The 27,271-nt window shown below is 59.8% G+C and overlaps 1 protein-coding gene across 1 annotated transcript in view; it reads right to left on the bottom strand.

The window, feature by feature from the left end:
- The window catches only part of KCNQ2 (potassium voltage-gated channel subfamily Q member 2), a gene marked incomplete at its 5' end in the record, with an annotated part of 53,720 nt that overhangs the window by 14,283 nt on the left and 12,166 nt on the right, over nucleotides 1-27,271 (bottom strand). Inside the window, 10 exons of the mRNA XM_021707205.1 lie at nucleotides 3,127-3,156; nucleotides 7,082-7,150; nucleotides 10,009-10,038; nucleotides 11,226-11,320; nucleotides 14,414-14,509; nucleotides 15,591-15,701; nucleotides 16,578-16,703; nucleotides 17,764-17,939; nucleotides 18,324-18,450; nucleotides 20,453-20,543. Coding sequence (XP_021562880.1) covers nucleotides 3,127-3,156; nucleotides 7,082-7,150; nucleotides 10,009-10,038; nucleotides 11,226-11,320; nucleotides 14,414-14,509; nucleotides 15,591-15,701; nucleotides 16,578-16,703; nucleotides 17,764-17,939; nucleotides 18,324-18,450; nucleotides 20,453-20,543 — 951 coding nt within the window. The remainder of the gene's footprint in view (nucleotides 1-3,126; nucleotides 3,157-7,081; nucleotides 7,151-10,008; nucleotides 10,039-11,225; nucleotides 11,321-14,413; nucleotides 14,510-15,590; nucleotides 15,702-16,577; nucleotides 16,704-17,763; nucleotides 17,940-18,323; nucleotides 18,451-20,452; nucleotides 20,544-27,271) is intronic.

The raw sequence follows: 27,271 nt of genomic DNA, 5'->3' as shown, positions 1-27,271 counted from the left end.
TCCCAGCATTTGGCCCGAGGCTCAGCTTGCTCCCAGAACCCTTCCCACTGGGGCTGCTCCAGGCCACCCCAACTGCAGTCACACCTGAGATGCCCCAGCACCATGGGGTCCCAGTGCTCTAACAGACCCCATCCCTCAGGTTCCAGCTGGGGAGGCCCCCAGGCACGACCCCAGCACACTTGCTTTGCCAGGAAGCACCTCCCAGGGCCCTGTGGCCCCATATGCCCTGGAGACGTTCTCAGGCCACCCTGCCCAATGTGATGGCCCCAGCCACGCCTCTGGGACTGAGGCTCTAACTATGGTCAATGTAAGTGCTAATTCAAATGACCCCATGTGGCCAGTGGCTCCCATGTGGGATGCTACGGTCTGAGAGCCAAGCGAGGGCTAGGAGGGGCTTTGGCCACTGCCCGCTACAACCCCTGCTCTCCAGGGGGCTGAGGACCCCGCCTGCCTAGGGCTGGCGTGACCTGCACACTCCCTCTCCTGCTTCTCCAGTCACATGGCATATCCCTGTATAAGGGTTGCCCAAGGAGCTCAAGGCCCAGGCAGGGTGGAAGGGCAGGCCCACAGGGTCCTAGGGCCCTGAGCTTGGGGTGGAAAGGCCCACAGACACAGACCCAGACCAGACAGGACAGACACGTACTCAACACATGGACATCTGTGAAGAGGACGCCCACACGAATGAGATGGCACATGGGCATGGGGGTCCTCCAGGCACAGGCGGGGGACATGAGACATGGGACAAGACACAGTGTGGGCAGAGACACCATGAGACAGCGCCCAAGCCCCACCCAGCTCCCAGCCCAGACCCCAATGCAGACTCCTCGTGTGACTCCTGTGGGAGTGACACTCCAGACGGCGCTCACCACGATGCGCCTGTGCACTGAGCCAGGACAGGGGTCTCGGCAGCTGTGGGAGGGTCCCTGTGTCCACACTGTCCACCTGCCTGGGCAGCCGACACCAACGGATCCTGCCATGCAGGTTCTGCACCCATAGAACAGTCAGAGGCGCAGCTGGACACACCCAGCCCAGGGCCGGAGGGGAGGAGTAGGGGGTGGGCACCAAACTCCCTTAGTGCCTTATGGACCAGGCTCCTCATAGGAATCAAGAGACAGGCCCGTCCCCCATGGGTGACAAGTGTAAAACAACCTCCTTCACACAACAGGGCCACTGTGGTCCCAGGCCAGAGTGCAGGTGCCACCATGACCTGACTGGCAGGCAAGTATCCAGGATGGGCAGGTAGGCTTCACGGTCAGAGATCACACCTCACTCCCACGCACCCCAGGCACCTGCTGGCTGTGGGGAGCCCGTGTCCACGCAAGCCCCTTCCCAGGGACCAGGCCCCACGGCCCTCATCACGGCCACCACGGAAGGAGGGTAGGGCGGGCGCTGGCACTCAGGGAAGGGTATGGGGAGACACAGGCAGGTGGGATCACTGGCCACCGGGGAAGAGGCAGGAAGGGGAGCAGGGAGCCACGGAACATACCGGAGGGCCCAAGGCTCCCGCGTGTCCTCACCTGGAGTCCGCTTGAAAGCACCTCATCCCCACAGACAGAGCAGGCGAGAAAGGGGCCCCGGAGGGCAGTGACAGTGATTAAAGCACTTGGGGGCAGCAAGGGTCCAATCGTGGGGCAGGGGAGGGCGGGAGGAGAGAGAGAGAGAGAGAGGCTGAGACAGCGCTGCGGAGGGAGCAACCCGGGCAGCAGCACCACACGCAACTGGCCAGGTGCCTAGCGGATGGCTCCCGGGACAGGGCCTGGGGCCATGTGGGATGGATCGGAAGCCCCCATTACCCGGGCAGAGTGGAAGGTCAGCCCTCAGGACACAGCCTATGGCTGTCACAAAGAGCCGTCTCCAGGACTGGGGTCAGCAGAAGGCAGTACAGGGACATCGGCAGTAACGACGAGAAACGGTGTGGCCACTCACGAGTGGGTGCTATCCCTGACAGCTGAGGCTGACACCTGTCCCTGTCCCACCCTCTGGGTCCGGTGGGCTTGCGTCTCCAGCCCATCTTGCCCATGACAGTGCCAGGGCAGACGCTGCACAGGGCTGGCCCTATCTCCCTGGTCCCCAGTTAGTTCCAGTCATTGGTTGTTCTTGTGGCTGGTTCACGGCAAAAGAGTTGCCAATCTTTTCCATTCAGGGCACCAACAGTTCCCCTTCTGTGAGATGTGCGGGGAGCAGGGGACTGTATCCCCCTCCAAGTCTGGAGAAGGTGGGCCTCTGTCTCCTCCCACACGAGCTCCCCATGTCTGGTCAGCTGTGGTTCCTTGCAATCCAGGAGGGCATGGGGGGGGGTAGGTATCCACCCTGGACCCACAGTCTGTTGCCAGGTTTACTACAACATGTGGACAGGGCTCGAGGCTCAGGGGAGCTTGGGGCTCAGCCTGGGCTGGACAATGGGCAGAGGCTTGTCAGACTCTTATCTACCCAACCCGAGCCTAGCCCACGAGGTCCCCCAGAGTCCCTTTCTAACTTGCCACACACCACCTTGGGGCAGGGCGGGGCAGAGAGAGGGACCCAGGACAAGCACCTGGGCAGCTCCTGGGCCGATCTTGACCTCCCCGGCACATGGGGAGAGGGAGGCAGGCAGGATCTCCTCTGAGGGGGACGAGGGCCTCCCACCAGCTCAGAAACTATCCACAGACCAGGGTCCCCGGTGAGGGTGTGGGCAAAGGCCCCTCCTTCCCATTTACCCTGGTACCTCCTGCCTGCCTGACCCAGAGTGAACCTGCTGGGTGTTTTCACCTGGGTGGGCCTCGGCTCTGCCCAGCTGCAGGTTTGGGCTGTGAGCTGGACCCAAACCTGGAGGGGGATGCTCTAACAGAATCCCCACCTTGGGTCCCCCGGGGCCGGACTATCGGGTGGTGGAGGGGCCTGCCTAAGGACCCCCACCCTCCAGCTTCCCGGATCTGCAGTGCTGCAGAGAGAAACCAAAGCACTGAAGGACGAGGGGTGAACAAGGAAAAGGCATTTAAGGGCCCACATCTCCGAGGGTAGGGTGAGCACACAGTCACACGCTCACACACGGAAGCACACGCCCTGGGACAGGTGCACACACAGGAGCGAGACCAGACGGGCGCGCATGGCGGACACGGAGCGCAGCTGGAGGAGGGGGACACTGACCTTGGGGACGGCTCTGGTGGAGGCTCCTTCCTTCAAACAGAAGAAACAGAGTTAGTGGCAGCCCTGGGACAGGCCTCATGCAGGGCCAGTGGCCAGGAGAGGGACCTCCCTGGGTGCCCCCCCGGGGTCCCCTGACCTGCCCAGCCCTCATGGTCCCATGAGTTGGGTGCTGCATGTGAGGAGAGCCCTAGGAGGCCCGACAAGGGCAAAGACAGCTCCCACTCCGTGAGGGCCCAATGCCCTTCTCCAGCCCTAGAAGGAAGGGTGGCTCCAAGAAGGGCCACATGGCACCCCGACCCTGGGGTCACCATCACCCACATTTGTGGTTGTGATCAGCATCACACCAGTGCTAACACTGAAGAAGGATACTCAGGACAGTGAATAGGTTTCAGGACCGATAGGGCTGCCTCAGGTCTTCCCACTTTTAACATAACAGGACAATCCTCTTCATGTAGTTTCCCCCGGTGGTTCCACCTGCACTGCTGTGCTCTGGTCAGACAGCCCATGTCCAGCCTTTCCAAGGTCAGCTGTCTCAGCCTCACTCTGCAGCAAGGTCCTTGGGTCCACCAGATGATTTACTTGGGGTGGATCATTTCCATCAGTAAAATTCATTATCAACTGAGTAAAAGACTGGTGGCTTGGAACTAGCCGGGCGTGGTGGCATATGCCTGTGGTCCCAGCTACTCAGAAGGCTGAGGCAGAAGGATGGCCTGAACCTAGCTGCATTCTAGCCAGGGCGACAGAGTAAGACCCTGATTTCAAAATGTAAAATAAAAAGACTGGTGGCTTGGGTCCTCACTTGGCTCAACCATGGGGCAAGGGCAGGTGGTCTCGTTTCAGAGGTTGTGGATGGCACACAGACCTGGCTGTTGTGCTAGAAGTGGGCTGTCTGCACGGCTGGATACTGCACAACGGGGACCATGTTGCCATGGCACTGGCAGAGGGGAGTGTGTAGGAGGGCCAGAAGGAGGCTGGACTCCCTGTCTGAGCTGGGGGTCCCCGAGGCCTGAGCCCAAACCCCCTTGGAGCCCCCTCAAGAGCAACAAACACCTCACAGGGGGTGAGGTCAGCAACACATTCAGAGACATGGCCTCGGTGGGCGCCTGCCCTGTAGACCCCAAGTAATCCCACCTGGAAGACGCACCCAGGGCACCTGGGGGACACGCTACTCATCAGGCACATCTGGGCCCGGGCCCCAGGAGGGGACATATACAGGGCACCTGGGGGACGTTCTGCCCTGCAGGGCAGGTCTGGATCTGGGCCTCAAGAGCAGATACACCCAGGGCACCTGGGGGACACTGCCCCAAGGGGCACGTTTCAGCAGGGGCCTCAGGAATGGACACACCCAGGGCATTTGGGGGACACTCTGCCCCATGGGCACATCTGGGCCTAGGCCTCAGGAGGAAACATCTCTGCTGCATTTGGGGGACATTCTGCCCCATGGGGCATGTCTAGGCCCAGGGCTTACAATTCACCCTACACCTGTTTCCTGGGGAGGCTGAAACAAATGACCACCAGTTTGCCGGCTTAAGCCACAGGAATGCATCCTCCCACATGCTGGAAGCCATGTGCCCAAATTCAAGTTGTCGACGGGCAAGGCTGCTTCTGAGTGCCCTGGGAGAGGGCCCTTTCTGCCTCTCCCAGATCCTGGTGGCTAAAGCATCCCTGGGCTTGTGGCTACATGGCTCCAGCCTCTGCCTCCGTCTTTCATGGAGTTCTCTCTGTGTCTCTTCTGTTCTTCATGAGGATGGTTGTCATTAGATTTAGGGCTCACCCAGATAACTCAGGATGGTGTCATCTTGGGACCCGTGATGCTGTTATATCTGCAAAGGCCCCTTTTCCAAATAAGGCCACATTCATGGGTTGTGGGGCACAGCCATGACTGTTTGGGGACCAGCATTTGACCCGCTAAATCCCCCAGCCCCCAGAACTTGTGCCCATCTATGTCCAGACATCCACCTGTCCCAGCGTCTCAACCCATCACAGCAGCAACTGTGTCCAGAGCTCATCCACATCCATCTGTTCAGAAAGTCCCAAGTACCAACCAGAATCATCATGACCACTGGCATAAGGTGTGCGTGAGACTCTGGGCAAGAGCCATGTGGGGCTCACATTCTCCTTTCTCGGACCTGTGAATCTGGGAGATGCGTCATCTGCTTAAACATGCAAGGACAGGATGGACGTCGGACAGACATGCCCATTCAAGAAGGGGCCACTGATCGCCCAAGCTTCAGACATGGCAGGGCAGGTGCCACTTGGCATGAGCTCCAGTGGCTCCTGGCTCCATCAGCCGTGCTCTGGATTCAGGACCACTCCCCTGCCTGAAGCCTGTATGTCCCAGTTGAGCTGTGCCATTGCCCTCTTCCTGCTTAGAGGACCCCAGGTGTCTCTGCTGCATTAGTCTCTGGCCCTTCCAGAGTGTCTGTGGCAAAAAAAAAAAAAAACTCCCCGGAACCTCATGGGCCTCCCAAGTGCACCACAGGGATTGGTGCCACTTGCCGAGTCCATCCTCTGCACTCTGCACTCTTCCTGGACTTCCACTGAGATGCTCAGGGTGTGTGAGCCACACGCCCGCGCCCTCAGCAAGGCCTGCCCGCATCCCCAAGCCTCCCCACAGGCTCTGCTGTTGTCCTCTGCTGTTGGGAAGGGCGAGGCCCTCCCACACCTCCAAGTTCCAGTTTCTCTTAGCAGTTCCAAGGAGAGGCCAGACTGCAGCTCCACGCCAGGCCTGGCAACATCCAGGCTAACATCCATGTGCCGACTGTTATTAATGAACAACTAAAGCATGTTAAAAAGGAAACATGTCCAGGGTCACCATCCACAGGTCCTGCTTCTGCCCAGCAGGGGAGTCCAGCCCAGCAGAGTCTCCTCCTCCTCCACGGGCACAGCACAGATCAGCCCCCTTCAGGCCCCTGGAGGGTTCCTCACCCCCCTACTACTGCGCCAGGGGTGCCTGTGGATCCAAACTCCACCCCACTGCCTCTTCAAGGTGACACAGGCCTCTCCCAGCCTCTCCTGGCCTCTGCCCTTCACCCAGCTCCAAAGCCATGTCCCCGTGTTCAGGTGTTTGGGACAGCAGCACCGCTGTCCGGGATCAAGTCTGTGTGTGCTGGCGGGGCCATTGTAAGCTGCCATAACAGAGTACCATGATGTGTTTACACCAACAGAAATGTGTCTTCCCACTGTGCTAGAGGCAGCAAAATCCAGATGTGGCAGGGCCACATCCCACCGGAGGCTCCAGGGGAGGTCCCTCCCGCCTCTTCCAGCTCCTGTGGCTCCAGGTGTCCTTGGTTTGTGGCCACATCAGTCTCTTTCCTGTCCTCATGCAGCCTCAAAGTATGTCTCCAGAGCCCCTCTCCTGATGAGAATGCTCCTAAGATTCAGTCCCCAGAGACTGGGATGATCTCCTCTTGAGTCCCATTCCCAGGCTTCAGGGCCTGGCACAACTTTGGGGAGCAGGGACCATCATCCAACCTCCTGCACCCCTTCTGCCCATGGAGTGCTCTTCTAAGACGGTGGGGAGCCCCGCCAGATGTCCTGTGCTGCGTTTCTGCTCAGCAAGCCCCCCTGCATCCACTCCACATCCTGGAACTCTGAGCTGTAGACTTGGTGATGACAGGAGAGCCCACAGTTGCCTCCAATGGACACTCCACGAGGATGCAGGGCTGGGCCCCTCCTTCTGCCTGGTCCCAAGTGAGCCCTGCAGAACTCCACCCATGTACTACATGCTCCTCACCCTGCCACCCTTCCCCCTGAGCCTGCCCACTGACCCAGGTGACCTGTGGGGGCAGGAGCCTAGGTTGGGTCAGCAGAAGAGGAAAGAAAAGCCCTATCAATGCCAAGTCTAGTGGCCAAGCACATCCCAGGGCTCCTGCAAGTCCCCAGCCACCAGCCAGGGCCAAGTCCTCCATGGGGGTCTGAGACCTCCTCTACCCAAAGCACCCACCCTGCTGACCTGAAGGCGAGTCCAGATTTACTCTTGAGGTTCCGCAGCAGCTCCAGCTGGTTGAGGGGGGGGATCAGCCTGGGCGAGAGAAGGAAAGGTCAATGAGCTTTCTGCCCACCTGCGGCCAAGGGGCATGGCACAGCCAGGCAGTGGCCCACTGTCCCGGGCTCAGCATCCAACTCTCCCAGGCAGGACCTAGGGAGCCTCAGTGACCAGCAGGGACAGCAGGGGAGCTGTACCCGCCATCCGTGGAGACCCCGGCCCCTATAGCGTGGAGAGGGGAAGGAGGCAGCATAGGTGGGGACACCCTCTTCCCCTCCCGTCTTGCCACCAAACATCTCCGAGGGGAGCACGGCTGTAACACAGCACCCAACTTACGTAGGGCCCAGCCCCCACTTTGCCAAAGTCAGAGGTGGGGAGAATGCAGAAAAGGGCTTTGCTGGGCAGACAGGAGCTCGTGTCAGGTCTGTAGGTTGAGCTCAGCCTCCTTGGGGACCCTGGAGGGTGGCCCAGCTCTGCTCCAAGTCCCCTTCCCAGTCCTGGTCACACCCACCACCCCAGGAAGGCATGTGAGCCCCTCCCCAGGTTTGGACTAGTTTCCTCTCTGTACCTCCCTCCCACCAGCTCATGCCCCAGCTCCTCCTTGCCCCTCCAGCCCCACACCCTTTCCATCTTGATTCACAGGGAGGCATCCCACCTTGGGGGATGCAGCCCTTTTTCTGCTGCGACCTGGGGCCATCCTGACTCAGTCTCACCTGCTCCTTGACACCTGCATTCAGCAGAACTCCTCCATGGCCTGACTCCTCCCCCACACCCGACTCCTCCCCCATAATGTCCCGACCCCTCCTCCCACACCTGATTCCTCCCCCATGCCTGACTCCTCCCCCACATCCCCGATTTCTCCTCCCATGCCCTGACTCCTCCCCACCACACCCCAACTCCTTCCCCCATGGTCCCAACTCCTCCCCTAACACCACAACTCCTCCTCCCATGGTCCTGACTCCTCCCCACACGCCCCACTCAACTGTGGCCCCAGGCCCCACCCTGTCCTCTGGCTCCAGCCTTCCTGATGCCCCTGCTGAGCCCACTGGGGCCTCCTCCTGGCTTCTCTGCTTCCTGCAGCAGGCCCACCACCTCCCAGCCGGCCCTCCCCTGCCTACCTGCCACGTGGCCACAGAAGCTGCCCCTTCCCAGTCTCTCCACTCTGTCTCCAGCCAGACTGTGGCCTACCTCACCTGGACTCCTCAGCTGCCCGTCTCTCGCCCGCCTGCCCTGCTTGGCTCTCCAGATGTGCATCCTTGCCAATCTCCTGATCAACCACCCAGAAACTCCCACTGCCTCCAAAACAACAGGGCCACTGACTCCATGGGCCTTCAGGGCCTTCATCCTGCCATGCTCCTGCTCCCGAGTTGCCCCGGAAGATCCCCTGCCCCGTCTCGCCCCACCAACTTGCGGGGTCCTCTCCAGGTTGAGCAGCACTTGGCCCCTCTGTTCCCTCTACAGCCCCAGAGCTGCTCCAACAACACTGGTGGGAGAGATGGTCCCGTGAGCCCCTGACCCCGCTTCCCTCCCCAGGGCTGTCCACTGTCTTGGTGGTTCCGGATGAGGCGGTCAGGTGTATCAGCTCCTGCCATGGGAGCAGCCTGGCCCAGTCAGCCTCTGTCCAGGGGTCACAGCTGGCCCCCCATCCCTCCTCAGTTGCCACCCATGCAGTGACCCTGGGACACCCTCCCAGCTCAGTCCCACACGCAGGCCCGGGCTGGACACAACATCAGCTCTGAGAGCCAGATGGGAGTCTGTGCCTCGGATATGGAAGGCCTTGCAGATGTTAGGATGTCCATGTCTGGGCGTGTTGGGGGTGCAAGTGCCCATGAAGCCTGGTCTGCCTGCCCTGCATGGCACCCCCTTCCCTTCTGGGAGTAGAGGGATTAACACACTAAGGGTTCCCACAGGGCTGACAGGTCTCCACCCCAGGAAGGGCAAGTGGCCCCTGGGAGTCAGTGGGGCCTCTGATGGGGCCACCCTGGGCTATGCAGGAAGGGTCAGGTCCCCCCTACCCAGCACAAGCCACCTGCTCCACAGGGAAAAGCCCTCCCACCATGTGGGCGAGGTTTCTGCAGCAGCTCAATAGCCCCAGTCTGAGCAAGTGCCTCATTTCCCATTCAGTGGGGAGGACCACAGGGTGGACACACCAACTCCCCAGTGGGAACAGGGAAGGGACAGCTCCAGCATCTCTCCCAGGCCTGCAGACCTCCCTGAGTTGGAGGTAGGACTTGGGAGGGAGAGTCCAGGGAGGGAGACTGAGGCAGGGCCCAGGGGACTGCCCCACAGACACCTCATGCGAGCCCAACTGCGGCGGGATCAGAAGACAGGTGGCACTTGGTTACATGGCAGGAGCCCCATATCCGCCACTTCTGCCCGTGGGGGCAGGGGGGGCAGCTACTAAGACATGGCAGAAAGCAGGACAGGAACAAGGGCTACTGGGGACAAACGGATCAGGCAAAACAGAAGCAGCGTCAAGGAGAAGGGTGGGAAGGCACAAAGAGGGACACGGGGTCCCAGGAGGGCAGGGAGGCGCCAGGGAAGAGGTGGGCTGGACAGGTGGGCTCCAGGCAAGGCAGGGTCAAAGGGTCCCTCGCCTGGGGCCACGAGGTGCAGGGGTGCTCTGGGCAGCCATCAGCTTGGGGGTCAGGACCAAGGGCTCTGCAGGCTTGGGGTTGGGGGCTGGAAGGCTGGGTGCCAGGGGGATCAGGAGGCTGGGAGCTCAGGGGGCCAGGACAGGGGCTCTGCAGGCCTAGGGGCTGGGGAGCCAGGGGTTAGGGGCTGGGGGCCACAGAGCCAGAGGCCGGGGAACCGGGTACTCCCAGGGTTATGCCCATCGCCCCCAGACAGAAAACGAGAACCACACACACAGCTCTGTCCCATGCATGTCCTACCTGGAGGCCCCGTAGGTTTGAGTTTGCGAGCTTTCAAGTGTTTTCACACACACACAAAGGGAAAAGAACAGAAAATTGAAAAGAACGGGATAAGAAAAAGCAAAGGAAAAAAGAGTCAAGGAAAGTGGGGGAACAAAAGAACAAAGAAAATTAGCACAGGGTCAGTCCTGCCCCACCCGCTGGGAGGGTCGCTTTGCCAGGAGCACCGGCTCAGGGATACCCAATGCCCACGGTCCAGAAAGGACAGGCATGGCCAGGCCCCTGGTCAGCCTTCCAGAAGGTGCAGGGGGCATGGGTGCTGGAGGAGGGGCAGGCAGGCCCGGAAAACAACTGTCAAGGACCGCCAGGACTCCAGCACCTCCTTCCCGGTGATGCGCCCCTGCAGAGGCAGATGGCAGGTGGGGACAGCCTTGGGCCCGTCTGACCATCCCTAACTTCAGGAACCCCCGAGGATGCCCCCAGCCTGGAAACCCCACTCTTGGTGGACAGAAACACCACTGCAAGATGAGGAGGGTCCATGAGCTGGGAAGTCCCAAGACTCAGCCTCCCCCTCCCAAGACTCAGCCTCCCCCGCCTCAGAGCAGAAGGCAGGCAGGGTGGAGCCCACCCAGAGGGGCTTGGGGCATCTGATCTGCATGGACCATGCGAATGGCCCCAGAACCCCTCATCTCAGACCTTAAGAGGCAGCACAGAAAACTGGGTGACCGAGCACACGGGCTTCTGGGGGCTCCAGAGCTGTCTGTGTGCTTGTCTTTTTGAGAGTTGGGACCATCATGGTCATTGGGGTCTCCCAGTCCGAGAGTCTCACTGTGATATGGGGTCACTTTCCTCACTGCAGGACGGGGTCACGATGCCATTCCACTTTAAAGCTGGGCCCAGGCACCCCATGGGCATTTACCTCCGAGCACCCAGGAGGAGCTCGTGTCCCGGGCTCACAACACAGCCACCCATGGCCAAGGGAACAACGCAAGGGGGCGGGGAGATGGAGGTGAGAAACCAAAGCCACGATGCTATGAAACAAAGAGCAAAATTAACCACACACAGAATTCGAAATAAACACACGCAGAAGTCCTTTTTGAAAAATACACACATTTTAAAGAAAAAAAAGGAAATCAACCCATCAAAATAATGAACAGCAAAAAATTGGCTTCCAGAACAAATGGAAAATAAAGCACAAAACTGGTGCATGGTGGCAGCACGGCAGGCGGCAGCGGTACCTGTACATGGGCACGGTCACCGTGCGCTCGTAGTACTGCCACGTGGAGTGCAGGTCTGTGCGGGACAAGTTGGTGGCATAGAATCTCCAGGCGGACTGTGGAGGGGAAACAGGCAGGGTCAGCCTTGGTGGGGATGGGTGGCCTGGCAGCAGCGGCTTGGGGGGCCTTGTTTCCCATGATCCAGGTGCACTGTGGGTCCAGGCACAGGGGACTCTCAGCCAGGAGGGCCAGGCCCCAGCGCCTATTGCAACCCCATAGTCTCAGTTTACCCTCTGTAGGAAGGTCAGGCAGGGTCACCTGTGGGGCCTGGGGTCTCCATGGGGAGCAGGTCAGGTGCTCAGTACCAGGCCCACAGTGGGTCTGTAGGGAGCCCTGCATCCCCTCCCCTTCATTGTGTCTCCCTGACACTGGGGGATATAACCCATCAAGGTAGTCACCTTCTTGCCCTTCCAGTGGCTGCATGGGACCAGAGGAGCTGGGGATGGGGCGGGGTTAGGGATGTGAGCTCCCATCCTCCATCCTGCCCAGCCAGGGACAGCCTCTCCAGTCATGGGGGGACTTAGCCCAGCCCGTGGGCTTGAGCCTGCCTCCACCAGGCAGGATTTCTGTTCCCTACACCTGTGTATTTTGTTTTTTGTTTTGGGTGCTGAAATACACATAACAAACTTCATCACTTTAGCCTTTTTTTTTTTTTTTAATTTTTTGAGTTGGAGTCTCACTCTGTCATCCAGGCTGGAGTGCAGTGATATGCTCATGGCCACTGCAGTCTCAACCTGCTGGGCTCAGGTGATCCTTCTGCCTCAGTCTTCCAAGTAGCTGGAATTACAGGCACACGCCACCATGTCTGGCTAATTTTTTTTTAATTTATTGTACAGATGAGGTCTCACCAAATTTCACAGGCTGGTCTTGAATCTGTGGGCTCAGGCAATTCTTTCACCTCAGGCTCCCAAAGTGCTGGGGTTATAGGCATGAGCCACAGCGCCCGGCCTCTTTAGCCATTTTAAAGTGCAGAGTTCAGTGGCATTTCATACCATGTGTGCAACTGTCACCCTATCTAATCCAGAACTTCCTTTCACCCCCAAGAAACCCCCTGCACACTGAACCCCTTCCCTCCTACCTCGGCTCTGGCGGTTGCCCCATGCATTTGCCTCTAGGATGTGCCTATTCTCAGTGTTTCCCATCCACGGAACCATGCGGTTCATGGCCTTCTCTGCCGCTTCCTCCACAGAGCACAGTGTCCACCAAGTTCACCCACACTGCAGCATGTGTCCGCACCTTGTTCTTCTTTATGGCCAAATAATAGTTTTACAAGAACATCACCTTTGGTCCATCCATTCATCATGATGGACACGGGTGGTTTCCACTCTCTGGCCATTGCCACTCACTTGTGCACACATTTTGTCTGGAGATGTGTTTTCGATTCTTTTGGGTCTATACCTAGCCTGGAATTGCTGGGTCATGTGACAACTCCATACTTAGCTTTTTCAGAAACTGCCAAACTTCTCCACGGTACCTGCACCACTCTATGTTCTGCATAAGCAACGGATGAGGGCCCCACTTTCCCCACATCCTCACCAGCACTCCTTCCCACTGCCTCCAGAGGTGGGCAGGGGCGTCTTCATGCAGTGTTGACTCACATTTCCTAATGACTGGCAGGACTGAGTGTCTTTCCACCGGCTTATATGCCACTTGTGTGTCTTCTTGGGAGGTTGTCCACTGGAATGTTTTGCCCAACAAGCCTTCAGGCTGTTTGTCCTTTTGTTGTAAAGTCGTGAGAGTGAGACTCCGACCCAAAATAAATACATAAATAAGTGTCTTAAAACTGTCGTTGGAGCTGGGCTCGGTGGCTCAGCCTGTAATCCCGCGCCTTTGGGAGGCTGAGGTGAGTGGATTGCCTGAGCCCACGGGTTCCAGACCCACCTGGGCAGCGAGACCTCATCTCTACAATAAATAAAAAAATCAGCTGGGCGTCGTAGTCTGCGCCTGTAATTCCAGCTACTTGGAAGGCTGAGGCGGAAGGACTGCCGGAGCCCAGCAAATTGAGGCTGCAGTGGCCAGGAGCGGCCACTGCACTCCAGTCTGGGCGACAGAGTGAGACTCCAACTCAAAAAAAAAAAAAAAAAAACAACTGTCAATGGTAGAGGGAGGTTAGGGGTATTTCTGTTCTTCTTCTTTTTTGAGTCAGAGTCTCACTATGTTGCCCAGGCTAGAGTATAGTGGCATGCTCACAGCCCTGCAGTCTCGACTTGTTGGGCTCAGGCAATCCTTCTGCTTCACCCTTCCAAGTAGCTGGAACTATAGGCATGCACCATCATGCCCAGCACATTTTTTTTAATTGTAGAGACGAGGTCTCGAACCCGTGGGCTCAGGCAGTCTTCTCACCTCAGCCCCTCAAAGTGTTGGGATGACAGGCGTGAGCACCTGTGCCTGCATTTCTATACTTTATTCACTACTGCATTTTAAAAATTGCCATGTGGAGCTTCTACAGTGAAAGATAAATGCACACATGGAGCAGGCTGGCAGGGCAAGGCGACCAGAGCCACAGCTTTGAAAGGTGGCAGCACAGCCAGGGCCACACCAGCTATGGCCATCCTGGTCCCTCTGAGGGCCCAGGGGGTCCCACAGATTCAGGAGGAGCCATAAGAACACCGGCTCCCCAGGGAGTCAGCTGTCCTGTCCACATTGTCAGCTGTCCTGTCCACATTGTCCACACTGTCCTCAAGAACGACTGTGGGATGCTGGAGAGAACACTGCACCCTACCCAACCCCAGAATGATGGGTTGGGGCAGGGTGAGGCTGGCATGGTGGCACACAGTCCAGTGTGGGAGGGCAGACGCAGCCTTGGGGCCTGCTCACCACCCGAGTGAGGTGCTTTCTGCGTTAGTCCCGCATCTGCAGAATGGGCAGCTAATGCACCCACCTCCCCACAGCGCCAGGCAGGATAGTGGGGCCATGGTGCGAGTGCCGCCCAGCGTCCTCACAGGAGGCACTGCTGTGTGACTTCGGGGATTGGAACTGTTTCTTGACACCCTGACTCAGACAACCATTTCCTTGACACGTTACCGCACAGAACAAAAGCCTTGGTTGGGTCACAGACGTGGGACACCAGGGCCCAGGTGGCTCCACTCCTGGACATAGTGGGACTAAGATGGAGCTCCCCTGGTCCCAGGTGGGGGTACCAGACTCACCTGGATCAGGCCTGCCGCCGGGTTCCGCCTCTTCTCAAAGTGTTTCTGCCGGTGCTGCTCTTGGACCTTCAGGGCAAAGCCAGACCCCAAGATGCCCTGCAAGTCATGGGGTCAGACCACACCCAGGGACCCATGCCCCAAGTCATGGGGTCAAATCATACCTGGGGACCCATGCCTCAAGTCATGGGGTCAGACCACGCCCAGGGACCCAGCCTCATGTCATAGGATCAGACCATGCCCAGGGACCCAAAGCCCTAAGTCATGGCATCAGACTACACACTCAGGGACACACAACCCAATTCATGGGGTCAGACCATGCTTGGGAAACCCAGTCCCCAAATCATCGGGGTGAGACCACACCATGGACCTCCAGCCCCAGTTGGTTGGAGTCAGACCCATCTCTGCTGAACCATACCTCCACCACTTCCTCAAGGTCACACTGCATACAGGGACCCTTACCTCCCAAGTTCATTCATCAGCACTGGGCCACATTCTAGAACCCACAGCCCCCTTCCCACACTTCCTGGGCTCCTGACAGCCACCTTCACGCTCATCGGCTTCCCCAGCACATCCCAAGGCCTCAGAGGCTCTGCCTTCCCACCTCCTCAGTCCTTTCCACCTGAAGACCAGGGCGGGGGAGCTTTCCTTAAACCTGGGGCCCACACTGAGCCCAAGTGGACACTCCTGCCCTTGTCCACAACTCACAAAGAGCTCTCAGTGGAGGGGCCAGTGGGGTCCGGCCTTTTGAGGTTGTTGGTACCACACCAGCCACCCTGCCCTGTTCTGCTGTCTTAAAGGGTCGACAGGGTCTGTCCTCTTCCTTTCTGCCCCAAGACCTGATATGGAAGTGGTCACCGAGCAGCACTGCCCCTGGTCACAAGGACCGCCCAGCCCCACTCAAACTAAGAGGAGCGACCAGAGACAAGCAAAGGCCCTGGAAACAGTGACCTGGACCCCAGGAATGCTGCTGCAGGGATCAAAGGAGGCTGCCAGCACCAGGGACATGGGCTTCTAGGCCAGGCCAGCCCCACTCCAGTTCTGTAGAAACCAGGCCGTGGGCCCACTGGGAGCTGCTCCTGCCCTGGGTCCTCCCCGGGGCAGTGTCCAGGGTGGCCTATGGCCACCTAGGGAGGCTGTGTGGCCTCATCCCCCACAAAGGCAGGAGAGGAGGACTCACCGCTGGGAGCGCGAAGAACGAGACGCCAATGAGGGTGAAGGTGGCTGCCAGGAGCCGCCCGTTCCAGGTCTGCGGATACTTGTCTCCATAGCCAATGGTTGTCAGGGTGATCTGCGGACCGTGGACGCCAGTCACACAAGGGATTTGCTGGAACCCAGGGCAGCTGGACACCAGCAGCTGCTCAGGGCCAGGCTGGGACAGAAGCCAGGGCCACCCACCCCGGATATGAACACGGGCCTGAGAGGCCAGGGCCGATGTCAGCTGCCCCTCAGCCTGCGGCCACTCAAGCCTCTCAAGCCTCTCTTCGTCCTCTCCATGCCAGAAGGGTCCCCCAAAGGCTCTGTGCCCATGTCACACCTGAGAGGACCTGGAGAGCCAACGGGCCTACACCAGGGCACGGCGTCAGGACCGCGGTTCCCACCTCATTGACCACCAAGCTCGAAAGCAGGCAGAGGCAGAAGTGCCACAAGGGACCCAGAGAAAGGGACCCAGAGAAAGGGGATGGGGGCCAGCAGGGAGCTCACAAGAGGTCAAGCGGCTCAGGCCAGAGAAGGTAGGGTTGAGGGAGGAGCCAGCACCTTCCAACAGAGGCTTGGGGAAGGACAGGAGGCCATGGGGCAGGGCAGGGAGAGGTGAGGGGTTCCCCAGAGGGTGCAGAGAGGGCCATATGCTTATGATGCAGGTAGGCCTCCTAGGGACCGCCTTCACCCCACAACCCGGCAGAGCAGGTGGGTGGTCAACAAGGAGGAAGATGGCACCACAGCCCGTCTGGAGCCAACCCTCCCACCCTGCACCACAACTGCCTCTGCCGCCACCTCCCCACGCCGTCATGGTCTTGGGAGGCCAGCAGGTGGCCCCCAAGAGACGTGCCCAGCCAGCTCAGCCAGTTAGCCAGTGCCCCTGTCTCCCCTCTGGCGCTGGGGCCAGAGGAGGGTGGGGAGAGAGGTGAATGTCTTCAGGGAGGGAGGTGCAGAGACCAGGACTCACCAGCCCCCACCAGAGCGCGTCAGCATAGGTGTCGAAGTGGTCGTTCTCACCCTTCTCTGCCAAGTACACCAGAAACGAGGCCAGGATGAGGCAGAGGAAGCCAATGTACCAGGCGGTGACCAGCTCCTGTGGGACACACGGCCATCACGCCACCCGTCAGACTGCCTGCAGGAGGTCTGCCCTGGGCTCTGTGCCCGGGGCTTTAGGTAGATGCCCCACCCCAGGTCAGCAGGGGTTCTGTGCATGGGGGCAGTGAAACCAGGAGGGTATAGCTCCACCACCCCTGCAGCACTGCTCCTCCCGGTGCCCAGGAACAAGCCAGCACCCACCCAGGCTTGAGGGTGTTCACCCTAGCAGCCAGCAGGGCTGCAGAATCTCTGAGGTGGAGCACCCCCCTGACCTTCCCAAGCCTTGGAAAAACAGCTCCGGAAGAGCATGCCCCCCAATCAGCACCCTGGTCCCCACGGCATCTAGGGAGGGCTGAGGGACCTCCAGGGGGCTGATACCTGCCTGTCTTGCCTCTAAAGTCACTGCCCCCTTCAGGGAAGTAGCACAGATAAGCCCCCGTGAGCAGCATGGCCTGAAAGCACAGCCTGGCAGGACAGGGCCTTGGTCCTGGGGAATTGGGGTCCCCGGAGCACAGGATGTATGGCTGCAGCCACCTTGTAGGTTCCCCAACTGGCCACCACAAGCCACAGCTTAAACAACCACATAGGCAGGTGACTGGGCAGTGTATTGATCCAGGCACTAAAAACCCAGGAAATAAGACTCCCAACCACAGAAGACACCAGCGGGGGGCGGCAAATGGACAGGACTTGCGCGAAGGCAGCTATCTTGGAGACAGATGGCTGAGGCCAGCAAGTCATGAAGACACGCAGGAGGGAAAGCTGGTTCAGGCATGGCCCAGCTAGGGCTCTGACCCCATCTCGTCCTGACACCCAGTGGAGAGCACCAGTCTCACCTTTCTGTGGGCCTAGATCCCAGAGCCTGGTGACCCCCATCCCACCCTGGATCCTGGGGGAGGGTATTGCCTCACCTTGCTGTGGGTGTAGACCATGGAGCCCGGTGATCCCCATCCCACCATGACTCCTGGTGGAGAGCACCACCTCACCTTGCTGTGGGCCTAGACCCTGGAGCCTGGTGACTCCTATCCTGCCCTGGACCCTGGGGTAGGGTGCCTCCTCACCTTGCTGTGGGCGTAGACCACAGAGCCCAGCAGCTTCCAGGTGCCCCCCCTCCGGTCCATGCGGATCATCCGCAGAATCTGCAGGAAGCGCAGGCTCCGAAGTGCAGATGTGGCGAAGACATTGCCCTGCGAGCCAGCAGCCAGCACAGCGATGGAGGCGATGAGCACCATGATGTCTGCAGGAGATGTGTGAGTCACGGCAGCCCCGGGCCCTCAGCTTGGCCGCAGAATGGGGTGGGGACTGCCCCACATGCTGGGCTCCAGGACAGATGGACAGTGCTTGCACGGTGCCTGGCGTGGGCTAGGTGGTCTGGGCCCCAGAGAGGACAGTCCAACAGTCCACCCCTCCTGTGGGCCTCCCAGGCACCCAGGGCCCCACCCTTCCTCTTGACACTTAGACCACGTTAGCCACAGATTCCGATGCCATGTTGGCAGATGAGGAGAAACTTCCAGAAGGACCCAAACCTGCAGCCTCCCCAGCCAACACAGCTGCCTTAGCTCCTCCCAGGACCTTGTGGGTCTCTGCTGCCCCTCTAGCACCCCTGGCCCCTGGACCTCACCAATCACGCAGAATGGCTTCCGGGCAAACTTGAGCCGCCCCCTCCAGCCACGGTACCGGCAGCAGCAGCCTGCTGCCCAGATCCGCACAAAGTACTCCACACCAAACACCACGATGGTCACAATTTCCTGTAGGGAGGCGCCACTGAGGTCATGCCAGGCCCGGCCTGGACACCCACAGGGCAGCACAGGCCCACGATGGAGCCACAGCACCCAGACCCCAAAGGGGAGCTGAAGGGCAGCCTCCCACAGGGCCCCCACCTCACTCCAGTCCCCAAAAGGAAGGGTTAGGCCCTCTGGTTACCCTGCAGCCAGGAGCACCACAAAGTCTGAAAACCATAGGGGCCACTGGGATCCTGTCTGAGATGGGGGCCCTATCTGAGCTGGGGGACTCTGTCCGAGCTGGGAGGCCCTGTCTGAGCTGGGGGGCCCTGTCTGATCTGAGGGTCTCATCTGAGCTGGGGGACCCTGTCTGACCTGAGGGTCTCATCTGAGCTGGGGGGCCCTGTCTGAACTGAGGGGAGATGTCTGGGCTGGGGCCCTGTCTTGAGTTTGGGGGCCCTCTCTGAACTGGTCCTGTCTGAGCTGGAGGCCCTGTCTAAGCTGGGGGTCTTGTCTGAGCTGGGGGCCTGAGCTGGGGGTCTTGTCTGAGCTGGGGGCCTGAGCTGGGGGTCTTGTCTGAGCTGGGGGCCTGAGCTGGGGGCCTTGTCTGAGCTGGGGAACCCTATCTGACATGGGAATCTTGTCTGAACTGGGGGATCCTGTCTAAGCTGGGAGGCCCTGCCTGTGCTAGGGCCCTGTCTGACCTGGGGACCCTGTCTGAGCTGGGGGTTCCTATCTTATCTGAGGGTATTGTCTGAACTGGGGGGTCCTGTCGTCTGAGCTGGGAGTCCTGTCTGAGCTGAGGGAGGCTTTCTAAGCTGGGAGTCCTGCCTTGAGTGGGGGGCCCTGTCTGAGCTGGAGGGAGGGGCGCACAGCAGGGCTGTACTGGGGGCAGATCCCAGGTCATTATAGAGGCCCAACCTCCATCCAGAACTCGGGCAGCCCCAGGACAGAGGGGAGGGTAGGGAGGGGAGGGGAGGAGGTGCATTGTGGGGGGATCAGTCTCCTTGAGGTTCCCCCACCCACTTATCAACAGCAAGACAGGAATTACCCTTTCATTGCCAAGGTGCCTACCATACCCCCAACACGGGTTACCACCAGCATCACAGCTCCCACCCCAAGTGCCCACATCTGTTAGGTACACTCCATACCCCCACAGAAGAGGGGCTGCCTACACCCTCTGGCTCTAGAGAAAAAGGGGAGAAGGTGGAACTGTACCTAACCAGAACTGGGGGCTGCCAGAGGCTGTGATGTCACCAGGAGGAGAGGGCTGTCAGGGGCTGTGATGTCACTAGGAGGGGTTCTCAGAGGCTGTGATGTCACAGGGGGGAGGGCCTATCAGAGGCTGTGACATCACCAGGAGGAAGGGCTGTTAAAAGCTGTGATATTACAGGAAGGAGGGACTATCAGAGGCTATGATGTCACCAGGAGGAGGGGCTGTTAAAGGTTGTGATATCACAGGAAGGAGGGACAGAGGCTGTGATGTCACCAGGAGGAGGAGCTATCAGAGGCTGTGATGTCACCAGTAGGAGGGGCTGTCAGAGACAGTGGCATCACCAGGAGGGGGGTTGTCAGGGACTGTGATGTCACCAGGTGGAGGGGGCTGTCAGAGACTGTCAGAGGCTGTGAGGTGATGAAGCAGAGGTACTATTAGAGGCGGTGATGTCACCAGGAGGAGGGATTGTCAGAAACTGTGATGGCACCAGGAGGCGGGGGCTGCCAGAGGATTTGAGGTCACCTGGAGGGAGCGGTTTCAGGCGCAGTGACATCACCAGGAGAGGATGAGCAAGGACTGAGTTACTCACAGCTGACAGAACCCTAGGACTCGGCCAATGTCGAGGCTAGGAGGCTGCGAGGGCAGGGGGAGCAGGGCAGGTCCCCAGGAGGAGAGGGCGGTGGGTACGTGGCATAGCGGGAGGCTGGGGGAGGCCAGGCCCGGGCTGGAAGCCAGTCGGGTGGCAGAAGCTCTGTAGTCACAGGTCAGATCGACTGACTGCTGTGTGGGGTCTACAGAGTCCAAGGCGCTCACCAGGATGTAGAGGGCGCCCTCTGAGCTCTTCTCATACTCTTTGATGGTGGAAAATACAGACAGCACGAGGCAGGAGAAGACCAGCAGGAACCTGCAGGGCAGAGGGGGGCGGGGTCAGGCCAGGGAACAGGGCCCTGCCAGCTGGGGAGGGCTGAGGGGCACACCCACAGCTGCCCTTCTGCCTGCAGGACCCCCAGCCTCCACAGGGACACTGGGCAATGCCAGGGTCACCACATCACGTGCAGCTGCCCTGGGGCCCCACTCTCATCTGTCTCCAGCCAGATAGCCTGTGCTTTGGGAAAGTCTCCAAAATGTTCAGAGTCAGAGGAGAACAGCAATGCCTGGCCATTTGATTCTTGGTGCCAGCAGAAACAAGAAAACCAGCATAGACTGGTGCCTGCCATGGGGCACCTGCCTCACGTAGTGCCTGCCCCACACAGTGCCTGCCCTGCAGAAGGTGTCTCATAAATGTTTGTCCCTTTTCCTTGCACCTGACCACTTCCTCTCTAGACTCGGAAGCAGAAAACTGTTCTCTTCCAGTTAAATCTGGAGCTAAACCAGACCTCTTTGTATCTTCTTGCTGGCCTTGCCCCGGCTCCCAGGAAGCTCAAGGCCCTCCTTCCTCAGACGCTGCACGAGCCTCCTCTCGCCAGCTGATGTTATGCACACAACGCTTTTACACCCTCCCCTCTCTTTTTACCTGACTCTCACTGGTCCTTCCTCAACTCTTCCCTAGGTGTTCAAGTTCACAGCCACCACCATCCTCCCAAATGCCTTATGTCTTCCTCGGCTATGCAGCCCCCTGTGACACACCTGCTCCCTGGCCCCAGGCATGCCAGCTGGGCACCCAGCCACGGTGGGGGTCCCAAGGAGAGTCCCTGCAGGCCGGGTGAGGGTCCAGGCCACATGAGAAGCGTGAAGCACTACACGGGGTGAACAGAAGCTGGGTGGGCACCGGGGGTCATGCCTGGGTCTGAGAGCCAGTGCCTGTCCCCCCCACCCCTCCCCATCACCCTGAAGACCACAGCTCCATGGTGGGACGCTGGAGACCCTACAGGAGCTGATGCTTTGAGGTCCAGCCTGAGCCTGGCCACAGCTCTGGCTGACTTGGGGCCTGGGTCCTTCTCCGCAGCTGATGTCCAGCAAAAACCTCAGCACCAAGAACTCCAGGCCGGCTGGAGTCAAAGCCCAAGGGGCAGTGACAGTACCAGCAAGACATGGTTCTGCACCCTCCTCCCTGGGAACGGCCACCACATCCCCGACTGTCCCTGACAGTCCCCAGGCTCCCTCACTCCCAGTCAGAAGTGCAGGCAGTGCCCACTGGCAGACAAAACACACACAAAGAAACGGTCACATTTCAAAACCGCAATTAATTTCCTTTGCTTATTAGCCAATTTATTCAATTAACTGAGCCCTGGGGTAAAAATGCACAGACATCTCGTGCGCTTTCAACGCTAGCTCTGTCTGCCTCACAGGGCTTCCTCCCAAATCCATCAGTGGGGAAGGCAGAGGGGACAACTGGGAGATCCTAGGGTTCCCTAGGGTTCCGAATCAGGACCCCAAGGCTTGGGCAGCTGGAGGGATGCAGGAGGGACACTGAGACATCACCCCATGGCTGAGGCTCGCGGTGTGATATGGCGCCCAGGGAAGAAACAACCCTGGTGGCTTCCCAGGGAGGTGTCCACGGGGTGGGCCCTGCAGGGTAAAGAGAAGTTAGCTAGCCACAAGGGGAGAAGGGGAGAGTTTTCCTCGCAGTGGGAAGAGCTGGGAGAGGCCTAGAGACAGGAGGGGGAGGGCGTGTCCAGATCCAGCCAGGATGATTCTGACCAGACAGGAGAATGGGTGCGGGACAGGGCCAGCCCCACAGAACCGAATTTGAGTCCTCGGAACCCATCCAGGAACACCAACTCCTCGGGTGGCAAAGAACATTCTTCTAAATGAAAGAAGAGCTGGGCCCAGGTTCCAGGGTGAGCAGGACCCCAGCCCTGCTCTTGAGGGCAGCTCTGACCAGGAACCCCAGAACATTCCAGAAACTGCAGAGACAGGGCACACACGGATGCGGCCATGACATGCAGATCTGCAGCCCACCCCAGCCACCAGCGACCAGACAAACACAGTCAGAAATGCAGAGAGACGACGAGCCTGGCAGCCAGCCCTCAGAAGTTTCCGGTGTTTCTGCTCAGCCCCGCCCCAGCAGACCCTCTGGAGGAAACCCATGCCAGAACCCACCCCCCACAACCCCACCCAGGAAGTGCCGACGACTGCTCCAAGTTTTAAGTTTTCAGAACAGATGGTCCAGATGGTGGCGGGGGTGGCCAGTGCAGGGGAGGCAAGAGACGCGGAGGAAGGGAGGTGGAGGCGTGGGCTCAGGGCGTCACAGCCTGGCTCCTCCAGGAGTCGCAGACCCCTGGTACAGAGGGCAGTGGAGGGCTGTCCACCGGAAGACACCTCAGTGACCAGCACCTGCCCCTCACAGCACTGATCCCACAGTGGTGTCCCTGAGACTCCACATCCATGTCCATTCTAGAGAGAGGGAAACAAAGGCTCGTGAGGTAGGGATGGGGCATCACCCAGGCATGGACCTCTGGGAGGAGATATTCCCCACCCCTCTGGTCTCACAGTCCCAGGTGTGATGTGGACACCCCCTGGGGTCCAGTCCCCAGGGGCCTCCCCGGGTAGGGGAAAGACTGGCATGGGTGTCATCATCCTCAGACCCAGTCTGCGAGCACAGTCACCTCCAGGCTAAGCCAGGGGACCCTGTCTGCCACAGGCCCTGGTGGGAGTCACACCGGCTGGGCAGGAGCCACCAGCTTCCTTCCCGTGGCCTTCCCTGCCTCTAACCCAATCATGCTGTTCTGGCTTCTGACACTCCCCCACCCAGAGCTGTGGGGTCCAAGGAATACCCTCCCTCCCCTGCAGGAGAGGACAGAGGCTGAGGGGACTGGGTCCAGGGCATGGTGCCTGTGCACGCGGAGTACGAGGCCCAGAACCTCTCAGCTCGGCCTCCCCCTCCTAGGCAACAGTGAGCTGGGGACAGACATCCAGAATGCCAATCCAGGAGGGTGGCACCTGTGTCCTTCTGGGAGGGAGACCCCGGCCCGCAGTCTGGGCCTGAGTCCGCAGCCTGGCCACATCTCCAGATGCCAAACACCAAGGCCCCGGGAGTCCTGGGTGGGAGAAAGGGCTCCACACCCTCCAGCCAGGAGCCAACCAAGCCTATGGGGAAAGAAAGGACAGGCTGGAGGTGGTGTCGGATGGGAGGACGGAAGAGAGGATGGTGGTGTCTCAGCAGCCCAGGATTATAGCACAAAGGACTTCGAGGCTAATTATGATAATGGATTCGACTACAGGAGCTTTCCTGGCAGCCGTTGCCAAGGAGACTAAGCAGGCAGCCGCTGGTCCCAGCCCCAGATTCTGGGGCCAAACCTGGGGGGGGGGCAGGACCCCAACAGCTTGGGTACCCCATATCCCCGATGTACATCCAAGTCCTCAAGCCCACCAGAGAACCCTAAACCACAAGAAAGGCCACCAGAGAGGGCCAGTCACAACACCCCAGGACCCAAAGGCATAGGAACCTCAGTTGGACTCAAGGAGGAACTTCCCAGCTGCAGCCTGAGCTCTGAGCACTCTCAGAGTTCAGCACAAAGAAGGGGAGTCGTCAGGGAGGTGCTGAGTGGGCCCGGGAGGTCAGCCCTCAGCCGACACTGCAGGGCCTATGGTGCAAAGGGCACATGTGCATGTGTCCCTGTGCCTGCACGTCCCTCCCTCTGGGGTCCCCATCTCCAGGGAGACTCCTCTGCCTCCACACCCCCACCTCCCTCCCACTGACGGATGGGGTGTTGCTGTTCTGGGAACACGACACAGCCATGGCAGCCTCCTCTGGAGGCATCTCCACTCTGGGAGGCTTGGCTGCAGGCAGCCCTGAAGTGCAGACCCTGTGGGGACTGCAGACCCTCCCTTCTGCAGGTGTCTCCTGGGGCCTGACAGAGCTGGCTGTCCATTGGTTTGCTTGTATCTGATGAAATGACATCACTCGTGAGCAGGTGGGGATGCCTTCAGCACCTCACACCACCCCAGCTCCTGCCGGCTACTCCAGGCAGAGCCAGGGTCAGACGGCCCTGATGTGCTCCCCCGCTCTGGCCCCCCAGGACAAACTCCTCAGCACGTCTCCTAAGCGCCAGGCGGGAGCATCTCAAAGGTGGGAAGATGCCCCCATCCCATTTCACAGACTAGAAAACAGGCTCTGAAGGACCTCACACAGCCCACATGAGATTGACCAGCAGGCTGGCTGCAGAGGCCCTCCCATCCGGGCACTCCTCTTCAACTAGAGACCATCTCGGGGTCCCCACGGAGCCCCCTGCTGAACAACTGGGAGACTATGCCTCCCAGGCCAGAGCCAGGCAGGGCCAGGGGAGAGAGGAAGCCTGAGAGAGGCCCATGTAGGTGCCAGGCCAAGCCGCACCGGCCTCCCAAGGGACCTCCCGCCACACATCCAGAGGCTGCACCGCAGCTGGGAATCTAATTTCACCATAATTAACTCTGCTTTCAGGACTCGCCACCTCCAATCTCGAGTGAAGGAGCAGGCGCTGATGGCTGCCCTAGGCATAAGCCAGGCGTGACTAGCAGGACAGACATGGGCCACACAGGCCAAGGCTGATGGAGACCGCAGTCCTGGACCAACCTCACCCGCCGTGCCTATCAGCCTGCTGTGTCAAGACCCACCTTCGCCAGGGTGGATCCCTGCAGCACTCACCAGAGCCTATGCTGTGGGGAGGAACTGGAGGTGGCCCAGGTGTAAGACCTGGGTCCTTGTATACATTAGGATCCTGACAGGCTGCGGCTCAGGAAGTCCCAGGCCTCAGAAGGCCCCACTGCTGGCCCCGCCTCGTGGCCTGGGCCTTCCCACACCCCCACACCCCCACACTGCCCACTCCTATCCAGCCCCCTCCTCTCCACCCAGACAGGAAGCTGCTCTCAAGGATTCTTCCATGTCCCCACTGGCCAGCAACCCCAGGATACCAGTGGTCCGTTGCAGTCGGGCTCCCTCCAGGACAGGGGCCAGCAGAGGAGCTGGAGGCTGGGTTGGCCACTGCCGTGTCACTCCCTATCCACACACAGGCTCCCAGCTCCCGAGTGTGCCCCATGGTCATCACAGGGCCATCTCAGCCCCTCCCGCTCCCCCGGAAGGTGGGGGTGCTGCAGCCAGGGCGCTGTGGGAACCACGGGCAGGGGAGGACTCAGGCCTGGCAGGAGATGTGTTGGTTCAGCACGCGGTAACAGTCGGTCCCCAGGTGCAGCCCACGCCTGAGCTCCTCCTGCTCCGGCTCCCGGGGGATGTCAGGTCCACATGGCTTGGTCCCATTAGTCACCTGTTCCACCTGGATCACGGGTGCCAGCCAAGACCCAACAGGTATGCCAGTTTGGAGGACCCACCCAGCCCCACGCCGACAGCCCACTGCACGTGCCACATCCCAACCTCCGACCTCAGGGATCATGGCCCTCATCTGGGGTCCCCGGATCAGCTCTTCCTCCAACACATATCAACCGCCCACTCTCCACCCCCAGCCTGTTCCAGTCACTGCACCCACCAAGACCCCAGGAAGAGTGTCTTGCTCTAGTCACATTCATTTCAGTCCCAGAAGCAGCCAGAGAAACCCCATGGGAATGGCAGCCCTGCCAAGCCCTCCCTGGCCCTGTGTCCTGAAATAGATCCAGCCCTGCTCCCCGCGGCCATCCCAGGCACCCCCCACCCGCTCCCCTCCAGTCCTAGTGAGCCACCCCAGGACGTTTGCATGTGCCCCTCTTGCTGCCTGGAACCCTCTTCTGCCCACAGGTCACCAGGTTGCCCCCTCCTTGTGCCCCAGGATTCCTTCTCAGGCCACTTCCTCCCAGAGACCACCCAGCCCAGCCCCCTCAGGCAGCTGCGACTCTCCCTGGGCCCCGACCCCCAGTGCAGGGTCTCCTCTCTCTCCCCCAGGCAGGCCTGTCTGCAAATGCCCTGCCTGGAACCCTGCATTGCTCCCATATCTGGGCGAGTGGCAGCCAGACTGCTCTGGCCATACTGGCCCCAGGCTGAAGCCCACCTCTGGGTGTCACTGCCCCTCCCCCACAGCTGGCAGGGTGGGAGCGAGGGCCCAGGAGGTCTGGGAGGTCTGGGAGGACCTCGAGGGTTTCAGAAGGTGGGGGTGGGACAGGAGGAACACGGTCCACCCTGGGGCGCCTGGCCATACATGAGCCCAGATATATCCACAGATTCGAGCCCACCCCTTCCACAGCAGCCCAGCGGTGGGAGCAGGTAGGCAGATGGACAAGCTGAAGTCCAGCCATGGAGGACAGAGCACTGATGCACAACAACATGGAACCTGGGGATTGCTGGGCGAGGGTGGCTGGACACCAAAGGACACATGCCAAGAGACACATGCCAAGGGACAAACGTTGCACACCACGGATGCAAAACTTCCACAACAGTAAAATCAGAGACAGCAAGGAGACCTGCGGCTGCCGGGCAGGGGAGGGGGCGTGACAGCAAATGGGTCCACAGCATCTTTATGGGGTAACAAACCTTAAGAGGAGTTGGTGGTGAAACACCCTGGGAACACACTAAGCACCACGGATAGTTCATGTTGAAAGGGTGATCTGCATGTCAGGAGGACCCCACTGCAGTATTCGCTTTTATTTTACTTTCTAAAAACTCAAAGCCGGGCTCGGTGGCTCAGCCTGTAATCCCGCGCCTTGGGAGGCTGAGGTGAGTGGATTGCCTGAGCCCGCGGGGTCAAGACCCGCCTGGGCAACTTGGTGAGACCTCATCTCTACAATCTG

Source organism: Carlito syrichta, unplaced genomic scaffold (assembly GCF_000164805.1).
Source record: "Carlito syrichta isolate Samal-C Ts95f unplaced genomic scaffold, Tarsius_syrichta-2.0.1 Scaffold117897, whole genome shotgun sequence".
NCBI lineage: Eukaryota > Metazoa > Chordata > Mammalia > Primates > Tarsiidae > Carlito > Carlito syrichta.
This window is presented reverse-complemented; position numbering and strand designations above follow the sequence as displayed.